Below are 12,065 nucleotides of genomic sequence, written 5' to 3'. Positions count from 1 at the left end.
ACCCGGAAGGCCACAGGCAGCCAATGCAGCTCGCGCAGCAGCGGTGTCACGTGGGAGCGCCGAGTCCCCCCCAACACCGCCCGCGCGGCCGCATTTTGGACCAGCTGGAGCCTCCGGGTGCTCCTCAAGGGGAGCCCCATGTAGAGAGCATTACAGTAGTCCAGGCGGGAGGTGACAAGTGCATGAGTGACCGTGCGTAAGGCGTCCCGGTCCAGAAAAGGCCGCAACTGGTGAATCAGGCGTACCTGATAAAACGCCCCCCTGGTCACGGCCGACAACTGGTCATCCATAAAGCTTAAGGCTGATCCTGTTGTTTTGGCTCTCCAAACAGAAAATCATCTAAAGACTTTCCCCCTTCCTACACAGTGGATTTGCAGCAGTCCTAGAGATACAGTAGATGAGAATTGATAGAAGAGAATATTTGTAGAAGAGTGGAACTTTGGGACTCTCTGAGCTTGGTTGTTATTTCGCAGAGGTTTCATTACCAAACTATCCCTCGACTTACAACAGTTCATTTAGTGACCATTCAAAATTACAAGGGCATTGATAAAAGTGACTTATGACCATTTTTCACACTTATGATCGTTGCAGCATCCCCATAGTCCTGTGATCAAAATTCAGACACTTGGCAACTGACTTGTATTTATGACAGTTGCAGCATCCCTAAGTCATGTGATCACCTTTTTGCCGGTCAGTGAGGAAGCCAGAGTCACTTAATAACCCTGTCACTAACTTAGCAACTGCAGTGATTCACTTAATAACTGTGGCAAGAAAGGTCGTAAAATGGAGCAAAATTCATTTAACAAATGTCTCACATAGCAACAGAAATTTTGGGTTCAATTGTGGTCGTACGTCGAGGACTACCTGTAGTATCATCAGTGCTGGAGGGGATTGGGATTTGCTCTCATTTTATATTCTAGTGGCTTACCCTGTCAGTGTTAGTGAGAGTGGCATTGGTGATTCCTTGATTAGGCTATTGCTTATTGTTAGCTTGTTTGTCTGAGTTGGTACACGAGAATTTGCTGCTTTCCATGACAAACACCAACAATCAACTGCTTAAGGCAGCCTCCTCACCTCTGATTTATCTATCTATGTATCTATCTATCCATCCATCCATCCAATTTAGGTATGTCAAGGAGTGCAACGGCCAACAGAATTAAAATAGAACAAAAAGAATAACAAACATTATAAGAATTAAAAATACCAGCAGCAGAGAAACGGGAACTCCAATGACAGGGTTAGAACTTTTCAGGAAAAAAATGTTTTTTAGCAAGTTTTATAAAAATGGGTATATTCAGATAGACCATTTAAGTTGAGTAAAATAAAAATCCATTTCATGGAAAAGTGGCCCAAGAGCAGCCCAGAATGAATGCAAGATTTAGAAATGTACAGTGAGTTTCAATAACACAAATTGCAACCATCTGTGCAACCATCATCTCTTTCTGTTCCATAGCCAGGTTTTCTTTGTGTACCCATTTGTATTTTTCTCTGCTCTGCTATTCTACATTTAACATTGAAGCTTTCCAGCTATTAGCATACTATTCCTTTTCTAATATTCACCTTGTGCTATAGCCAGTTTCTGCTGTGGTTGCTCTGGTGCTCTTAACAATAGGGTGATATACAGAAATCTAGGATGCAATCTCCAAACCCGAGATGATATTCCTTACAGGGACTGGTAATTCATTCACGGGTCTGGCTTGTCAGGGGCAGATTATAATTGGTGCTCAATTTATTCTTATCTGTGCGGGCTGGCGACATTCAAGTAATTGAGGAGGCTATGAGGACTCTCCAGAATGAAATTACATCTTGATAGCTTAATACGCCATAATAGACAGGCCAGCATTGAATCAGTTGTTTCCTTTAGGGGAAAAAAGGGAATAAAAATGATTAAAGGAAAGAAGGGCATAGAACTTTACAATTGGAGAAAATTTTGTTGGTGTTTATTATTTCAAAGAGCTAAATAGTGGGATATGTTAGATTGTATTATTAATAATAAGTAAAGCTATCGACACAATAATGTTAGGAGCTCAAGAGCTATGCAGTAGATGAACGATGGTGTTGTTATGCAGCGGCACCCAAAATCCATGCTAATTGGAAATTTATTTAATTAACAAATTTATATTGTCACACAACTCACCAAAGGCAACAATGCACAACGTGAATACTTGATTAGCTGTAATTCCATGAATGCAGGTAGCAATCAATTTAGTAGTATTTATTTCTGAACAAGGTGCTATTGTGAATTAGAAGATTAAATTATAATTAGTGACTTGGCAGGTCCAGAAATTTTAGAAGTGCACCGAGGCATTATTGTGGAATGTGGAACATTCTCCAACAAAGAGTGCTTTAAATTTCCTTTTAAAAATATATATTTTCCTGTCTCCTGACAATAGTCAGTACACATCTAATCATGAAGATGGATCAGTAATATGTAGCATTATTCATTGGTGTCTTCCAGGCTGCATCAAAGTGCTAAAAATGTCAAATGGGAGCTTTGTGGCAGAAGCTGTATAATTTCCCTTCTTAATTTTTGCACAAGCTACTTGCATCTGCTTCTTTCACTTAGTATCATTTAAAAAGAAATATCTTTTATGAGACCCTGTTAGAAAATAAAAACAATTAAGTGGGGTAGTGTTAGTTGTCTCTTGTTTATGAAACAATCATGCACAGTGATGAAGTTATGCTACATGAAACTAAGGACAATTATTCTCGCACTTCTAATGAAAGTTTACCCCATTCTCCATTGCAGTTCCAAAACACAACAGAAAATTAGGAACCAAAACAGGTATCTTTTGTGAGATCTTCCACACAACATGGAGGAAGAGAGATAGCCCAGGTTTACCTGGTAATACATAATACGGTTGGTCCTCTACTTATGACCACAATTGAGTTCAGAATTTATGTTGCTAAGTGAGAAGTTTGTTAAATGAGATAGGTCCCATTTTCTTGCCACATTTATTAAGTGAATCACTGCAGTTGTGAAATTAGTAACACAGTTGTTAAGTGAATCTGGCTTCCCCATTGACTTTGATTGTCAGAAAATTGCAAAAGATGATCACATGATCCTGGGATACTGCAACCGTCATAAATATGAACTAGTTGCCTAGCATCCAAATGTAAATCATGTGACCATGAGGATGCTGCAACAGTCATACGTGTAAAAATGGTCATAAGTCATTTTTTTCAGTGCCATTGTAACTTCGAACGGTCACTAAATGAACTATTGTCGAGGACTACCTGTAGTCAAGCTCTCTGGGTTTAGGAGATTATTACCAATGTATCGATCAGATTCTTGAAGACGTTTGCCTGCAGGCAAGGCTTCCTTAGCACAATGGTTCAGAAGTGGGACATGGCAAAATATGTGATGCCTGTAAAATGATTAAAGATCATTTTGGAATTTTTTTTAAAAAGGTAACTTTGTCAAAAATGCACTGTGGAATTCTACATACCACAATAGCTAAAATGGAATAGAAGGAAGACATTGGAAGAGCTTAGAGATACATTAATAAAAAAATATAAACCGTAACTACATATTAGTTGGTTATATCTTTTTATCAGACTCATCTTAGAATGACTATGAACATAAAGATTTAAAAGATTCTTACAAACATAACATGGAAGGGCCGTAATCTTTCTCCTACTATTACTATCTCTATTAATACTACTATTTTTTTCTGTTAACTACTGCAATTATATTTAGTTTGCCCTACTCTTCTCTTATACAATTTCATTAATATTACCATCAGTGTGTTATATCTATTTAACATTATTATATATAAAATCTTTATTTCTGGACACTTTTATCAGTTCAATTCAGATGAATATCAAGTTCTGTGGAAATGTTATCTCAAGGAATATTTCCTTCTTCTTAGACAAAATTTTCCGTAGCAACAAAGTCTGTCAGAAGTTTTACTAAATTAATTCCTGAAGCTTGAGTCCGGCATTTGAAACAATTCTGTTTAGGCAGCAAAACAATATATTTTTCTTTTTCAGTCTTCTTGAAAAATACTTAAGTTTTTCTTAGGTCTTGGTATAGACAGCATCACATTTCACTTCTTTCACAAAAGGGCTCAAGTGGATGATAACACATTTTAACATTTTAAATATAAGTTTGACATTTAAATTAAATTATTATCTTTGCAACCCATCAATCATTTAAAAAAAAAATAAAGATCATAATCTTGTGGATTCTTGTTGGTTATTAGTACCTTATGAAAAACAGTTACATAGAATACAGCAGTGATGGCGAACCTTTTAGAGACTGAGTGCCCAAACTGCAACCCAAAACCCACTTATGTATCGTCGAGTGCCAGGTGGGCGTGGCCCATTGGATGGGCATGCCCATTGGGTGCGCATGGCCCATTGAGTGTGTGTGGCTGCGGTGGTAACGGCAGACTGGGTGGGACTAAAAAGTTCAATCAATCAATTCCAACTTTGCAAGATCTTTTTTTTCCCCACGAGAAGTTGAAATTGACTGATTGAATCTTTTTTTTTTTTTTTTGCACACGGGGGCGGAGGCCTAAAGCGAAAAGGTTTTATAAAACCCAGCTGAAGGCCTAGGACTGGGGCGACAGTGCGTATGCCCACAGAGAGGGCTCTGAGTGCCGCCTCTGGCACCCATGCCATAGGTTCGCCACCACTGGAATATAGGAATGGTATAAATATTTTGGAAAGGACTATAATGAACTTATGTGTCCATACAGGGTACAAATTCCTAATTTCTGTAATGCAATGCGAAATAACTCCATGAAACAAAAGGAATTTCCTTTTTCAGTTTCTGTACTGCAGTTGGGAATGTGTAGGTTGCTCCCTGCACATATCAGAACGCCTAAGAGATGAAACGGAAATTCTATAAATACTTAAAAGATATTTGTAACTACCCTGGATGGAGTTAGAATCTTTCAGATGGTGTTCTTCCTTAGCCGGTTTATAAATGCAGTAAAAAAAGCAACATGTTTTTCTGAGATAATTTTCCAGTGCATGTACTTTACATGTTGCAACCTGTTAGCCATCAGCACTCCTTCACAACCAAATGTGTTGTGAAATATCTCCCAGGAGACCACGGCCACCAATGAAGTAGTTAACTCTGAGTTGCTTGTTTAGATGGTCTTTGGAAGATCCCGGAGATCACCGTAGGCTGAGTTTCCTGAAGCTCACAAAAAAAGCAAGCAGTGGAAAGGTGTGCATATTTCAAATAAGAATTGTTTTCAATATTTATCTGAAGATTTATTCAGTGTGAATTTTTGCTAACTCCTTTGCCAATCACATCACAATTGCTGTCATGTTAAAATGCTGGTTTCTCTTCCTGAGGATTAATGGGTAGAGTTTGTGATTTGGAGTTTATTTTTGTTGTGTATTGGTAGAATACCTACACTAATGCAGACAAGCTACTGGAAGCAGCAGAGCAACTGGCCCAGACTGGGGAATGTGATCCTGAAGAGATTTACAAAGCAGCACGGCATCTAGAAGTCCGGATTCAGGACTTCGTTAGGAGAGTGGAACAGAGGAAACTTCTTTTGGATATGTCTGTCTCCTTCCACACTCATACCAAAGAGGTAAGATGCCTGAAATGTAACAGAAATTCAGATACTGTCAGACCTATGTTTCAAGTATGGAACATAGCAAAAGATGTCCATATTGCTCAAGGCATATTAGAATAAACTTAGATTATATAAAATTAAAGCTTAGAAAACCTGCCAAATTATATAAATGTTACAAGTCTCCCTATTGGAGTTGCAGCATAACTATAAAAGAAAGTGGAATCAGTAGAAATGTTCTCTGTTTGCCTACCTAGCTGAACTTCCATAACAAAATAGCAATGTGCATGTTAACCCTGATTACTGGTTACTAATATTTAGTGTTCATGTGAAGTTTATATGCAATGGAGTAGACCCTTCATCTGTATTGTGTAACTGGAATATCAACACGTAGGTTTCTTCTCAGAATATTTTTTTCAAGTAGAAAGAGATAAATGTATTCAGTTTCCTCCCTCTCTTTACATCCATCATTTCATGTCCTTCACTGATCTGGAGAATTCTCTGAAGAAGCATAAATGTCTGCAAGAGGAATTGATAAACTTTTCTTTTTTGAATGTAATGGACCAGGCTACGTGGAAGCTCATCCGCATGGAGAAAAAAGATTTGCTTTATGGTTTGAGTTCTTTAAAAGACAATGTCATTATTGTTTCTTAAATTTCTTAGGCAATTGAATTTTAATGAAGCATCTATCTGCTTTACCACTGTTTCTAACAAGTATCGGCTAAAGGAGCTAGCTTTGATTCCATTCTATTCAAAGTAGGTTCTGCAGATATGTCCCTTTCAATTTTCTGTGGCTTCCTCAGGACTAGACTAAATGCTGTTTTAATACAAGTGAACAATGTTCAAAATGTATAAAAATAGGACACTTTTTCAGCAGACTTAGAGGACATTGAAACTAAGAGCCTGAAGGTATAATTAAAGCATACTCTACATTTTTCCATTTTCAAACCAAAGGCCTTCAAGTAACTTTGAAAACAGGATTGGGTACTATAAACAAATAATGTGTAAAAATTATAAACAATTTTATTGCAGTCATTAACCTGCAAGTGGGAAATAAATATGTTAATATCCAAAGTTGAATTGACAATATCAGAATAGTGAGGTTAAATGCATACAAAGAATTTTGACTAAAAAACAACAACATAAACAAAGGATGCTGCTTGTTCCAGCACTCATGTGCAATAAAAGAGAAAGAATTAAGTTCCATTATCACAGAAGTATAAGCTTTAAAATGGTAGCATAACATTCAGGTAAATATCAATAAGTAAAGCAATAAAATCAGCCAGAAGAAATTTGGGGATTATAAACTGCATATATCATTCCCTGTCAAACCTGAAAATAATGTAATATAATAATTGATATAGCAAGTACATACCAAGAAATAAACACCTTTAAGGGGATAAGTACTGTAACTGAGGGTATATGCTGGGACTGGACCATACCAGGGGTTGCCACAAAGAAGAGGGAGTTAAGCTATTCTCCAAAGCGCCTGAAGGCAGGACAAGAAGCAATGGATGGAAACTAATCAAGGAGAGAAGCAACCTAGAACTAAGAAGAAATTTCCTGACAGTTAGAACAATTAATCAGTGGAACAACCTGCCTCCAGATGCTATGAATGCTCCAACACTGGAAGTTTTTAAGAAGAGATTGGACAAACATTTGTCGGAAATGGTATAGGGTTTCCTGCCTAAGAACGGGGTTGGACTAGAAGACCTCCAAGTTCCCTTCCAACTCTGTTATTCTATTCTATTCTATTCTATTCTATTCTATTCTATTCTATTCTATTCTATTCTATTCTGTGACACATCATGTGGTGGGAGGCAAGTGATAAACAGCTTTTAATTGTGGACAGAAGGTAGATTTCTTTCATGATTCATGTATCTCATTGATATGGACTGGCTTCAGACATCACATTTATTTATTTACTTATTTTATATTCTGCCTTTATTATTTATATAAACAACTCAAACATATCTAGTACTCTTTCTTCCTCCTATTTTCCTCACAACAACAGCCCTGGGAGGTGAGTTGGGCTGAGAGAGAGCGACTGACCCAAGGTCATATAGCTGGCATTTATTTCCAAAGAGGGACTAGAACTCACAGTTTCCTGGTTTCAAGCTTGGTGCCTAACTAACTAGCCACCACTACTTAGTTATATTTTCAACCATGGTTCGTTGAATGTCACAACTGGTTGGCTTTATGCATTGTGCTTAACCCAAAACTGAGCCAACCATATTATGGCAGATCATGATTTGTCAAACACACAAACCCAGATTGCTTAATTGCAAGTTTCAGGTGCATGCTCCTATAACCAAGAGCCATTATTACTTTATTATTACAAACCGAGATCCAGTTCGGTTTAGTGGTTAAAGCACCAGGCCAGAAAGCAAGAGACCATTGGTTCAAGTCCCACCTTATCCAGGAAAACCAGCGGGGCAACCTTAGGCCAGTCATCTTTCTCAGCCCAGCCCATCTCACAGGGTGGTTGTAGTCACGGGGAAAATAGGAAGAGGAAGGTTTGTTGGATATGTTTGCCCCTTGAATTATTTGTAAAAATAATGAAAGTAGGATATGGATGGATGGGTGGGTGGATGGATGGATGGATGGATGGATTGATGGAAAACCTACACTACAACTGTCTTTATATTGAATTGTGCCCTGTGGCACCATTTTCCTTCTAATAGTTAGTCTGAATAAATAGTTCAGAATAACAGAATGACAGAATTGGAAGGGACCTTGGAGGTCTTCTAGTCCAACCCCCTGCTCAGGCAGGAATCCCTATACCATTTCAGACAAATGGTTGTCCAATCTCTTCTTAAAAACCTCCGGTGTTGGAGCATTCATAGCTTCTGGAGGCAGGTTGTTCCACTGATTAATTGTTCTAACTGTCAGGAAGACTCTCCTTAGTTCTAGGTTGCTTCTTTCCTTAATTAATTTCCTTCCTTTGCTTCTTGTCCTGCCTTCAGGTGCTTTGGAGAATAGCTTGACTCCCTCTTCTTCGTGGCAGTCCCTTAGATGTTGGAACACTGCTATCATGTCCCCCCTAGTCTTTTTTTTATTATTAAAGTAGACATACCCAATTCCAGCAACCTTTCTTCATATGTTTTAGGCCCTAGCCCCTAATCATCTTTGTTGCTCCTCAACATTGTTGATAATATATAATAGTTCAGAGATAATAGAGAAGCAAATTAGTTCAAATGAATTTTTATTTTGTCAGAAAAGAAGCAGGAAAACATCAAAAGTTTTCAAAGACTGACTCTGAATGATTTTGTTTAGGTTAACTTTGCAGACAGCAGAAGTCAGCAGAAGTCACATAAAGAGTCTTGTGGCATGTTTGACTATTGATAAGATGGAACAGAAAGAAAACATGTACATGCTGGACTGGCTGCATTCCTTTACTAAAGGTCTGAGGAATGTTCCTAGGCAGAGGAAATGGTGGAAACTTTATAGTTCTTCCAGATAGCTTAATAAGACTTATTTTGAGCAGAACTCTGCATCTCTTAACAGCCTCAAATTCAGCTATCAATTATCACTATTCAGAATTGGGAAAAAAAATCTCTTAGCATAGAATTTATATAGCAGTTCCTGCTCTTAATTTTCTCTAGATTTATAATGACAGCCTATTAAAAGGGCATCTTGCCAGGCATTCTTTAAAAAGTCACAGTTTCACAGTATCTGAGTTTCTCATGACATTATTTAATATGAGGTGCATAAAATGTAAATTTATTATGATCGTTTACTTGGATCTTTGTTCATTGATGGAAAGTATAACTCCCTTAAATACCTGTGCTTTTTAAAAACTTTTTTTTCTTGATGAATGCATAAAGAGATAAGAGAAGAAATAATAGCCAGGAATTAATGTTTTCTTAAAGCTATAAGTCATAGAAAGATTTTATATAGGTTGAGGAATTATAAGTTGACCATTTTTATTATTGCTCTTTAAAGGAGTGAGCAGTTTCCTGGGTACCCTTAAGTTTTTCTAAAATGGCAAATTATTGCTAACCTGATATCCTGACTGCTTAGAATTAATGGATCAATCTGGAACATATTGATATTCAACATCAATGTTGAAAATGTCAGGCCAAATGCACGTCAGCATTTAACTTTCTCAAGGGCACTGGACTTCAGTACCAAAGCCTAGCTGAAGTCATATTCATCTATTCAGATAGTTCAATAGTAAAGTAATCCTCCATAATGCAAAATTATATTGGTGTTGTTACCATAACATATCAGACATTTATTACATTGATTTCAGTAGTGATTCCCAAATAGTCTTAATTGGTAATGTTGCCAGTATTTAGTTTGGGACAGCTAACAGCTATAAATGGATTATATGCAACTGCATTTTGTAAAGTTGCTTCATAAATTCAAAAAGAAGAAACTGTTTAATACTTTTCTTGACACTTATTTTATAAAGACAATTAGTAAACAATCATTTCATGAAGGATTACTGTATGGCATTTGGGCTTAAAGAGCTGCAAGCAGACACCCTGCCATTCACAATCATCTGCCATTTTTGTTTTGTTGCATACTTTTGTATACAACTAAGTTTTTTCCTTAATCTGCTCCACTACAACACATTTTTCCCATTTAAGCAAATCGGCATATGATCTTGCATTCAGGTTTACACCTATAAAGACAGACATTGGTGCAGTCTGAAAATCAGAGGCAATCTGATATACTTTGTCTGAAAGAGTTATCTCCTTCACCCAAAGGCTTGTACACCTCCATAGATACCTCTATGAGTGTATTGGATTTAGCTTGGGGAAATGGATCACAGACTCTCGGATTCTGCAATATTCGTCACGTCATGTATCATCACGTCTCTTTAAAGCTGGGATATGAAAACTCCAATGTACAGGTCTGATCTGACCTGCCAGGCTGAACTGTCTAGATTGTAAAGCTAAACATAGACTCATAGCATCGGATAAGATGATTTACACCATCAACACCAAGCACCTGCTCAATTCAGAAATCTAAAGTAAAGTATCTCAGACACCTGATTTCCTCTATTTGAATTCTTCTAACAAAATGAACCGGGTCCTTCTCGACATGACCCTCTTCATCCTACAATATTCAGCATTTCAACATCTCAATTCTGTAATTTTCCTATTTAGGGAAATAAAAGAGCTTCTAAAAATGGCAAGAAATAGTGCTTGCAGGTTGTTTCAGCTCCTCTGCACCTTTCATTTCTCAGAAAGATTGGCTAGAAAGTAGAGTGAAGGACTCCTCCTTCTCCTAAAGCCTTGTCTCTAGTGTCGATCTTAAAACAATGTGAGAGCTTGAAAATCACTTAAGGAAAATACACTATGTATTATTCAAAATTAAACCAAGCAATATGGATCCGTAGCTGGCTGACCGGCTGTACTCAGCGTGTGGTCCTCAATGGAACTGCATGTACATGGAGGGAAGTGTGTAGTGCCCCAGGGTTCTGTTTTAGGCCCAGTGCTCTTCAACATCTTCATCAATTATTTGGATGAGGGGATAGATGGGGAACTCATCAAATTTGCAGACGACACCAAGCTGGCAGGAATAGCCAACACTCCAGAAGACAGGCTTAAGATACAGAAGGATCTGGACAGACTTGAACATTGGGCGCTATCTAACAAAATGAAATTCAATGGTGAAAAAAGTAAGGGTCTACATTTAGGCAAGAAAAACCAAATGTACAGGTATAGTATAGGGGGTACCTTGCTCAATAGTGGTAACTGTAAAAGGGATCTTGGAGTCCTAGTGGACAATCATTTAAATATGAGCCAGCAGTGTGCTGCAGCTGCCAAAAAAACCAACACAGCGCTAGGCTGCATTAACAGAGGGATAGAATCAAGATCATGTGAAGTGTTAATACCACTTTACAATGCCTTGGTAAGGCCACACTTGGAATACTGCATCCAGTTTTGGTCACCACGATGTAAAAATGATGTTGAGACTCTAGAAAAAGAGTACAGAGAAGAGCAACAAAGATGACCAGGGGACTGGAGGCTAAAACGTATGAGGAACGGTTGCTGGAATGGGGTATGTCTAGTTTAGTGAAGAGAAGGACGAGGGGTGACATGATAGCAGTGTTCCAATATCTTAGGGGCTGCCACAAAGAAGAGGGAGTCAAACTATTCTCCAAAGCACCCTGAAGGCAGGACAAGAAGCAGTGGGTGGAAACTAACCAAGGAGAAAAGCAACGTAGAACTAAGGAGAAACTTCCTGACAGTTAGAACAATTAATCAGTGGAACAACCTGCCTTCAGAAACTGTGAATGCTCCAACACTGGAAGTTTTTAAGAAGAGACAGGACAACCATTTGTCTGAAATGGTATAGGGGTTGGACTAGATGATCTCCAAGGTCCCTTCCAACTTCTTCTTCTTCTTCTTCTTCTTCTTCTTCTTCTTCTTCTTCTTCTTCTTCTTCTTCTTCTTCTTCTTCTTCTTCTTCTTCTTCTTCTTCTTCTTCTTCTTCTTCTTCTTCTTCTTATTATTATTATTATTATTATTATTATTATTATTATTATTATTATTATTATTATTATTATTATTA

General features: G+C 37.7%; 1 protein-coding gene across 1 annotated transcript in view; it reads left to right on the top strand.

Annotated features, from left to right (window-relative positions):
* Positions 1 to 12,065, top strand: part of KALRN (kalirin RhoGEF kinase) — a 536,528-nt gene that overhangs the window by 353,098 nt on the left and 171,365 nt on the right. The window contains exon 11 of the mRNA XM_029284454.1: positions 5,364 to 5,555. Within this exon, the coding sequence (XP_029140287.1) occupies positions 5,364 to 5,555 (192 nt within the window). The remainder of the gene's footprint in view (positions 1 to 5,363; positions 5,556 to 12,065) is intronic.

Source organism: Protobothrops mucrosquamatus, unplaced genomic scaffold (assembly GCF_001527695.2).
Source record: "Protobothrops mucrosquamatus isolate PMUCROS unplaced genomic scaffold, P.Mucros_1.0 scaffold606, whole genome shotgun sequence".
Taxonomy (NCBI): Eukaryota; Metazoa; Chordata; class Lepidosauria; order Squamata; family Viperidae; genus Protobothrops; species Protobothrops mucrosquamatus.
Note: the sequence above shows the minus strand (reverse complement) of the source record. Positions and strands in the feature narration are given on the sequence as shown.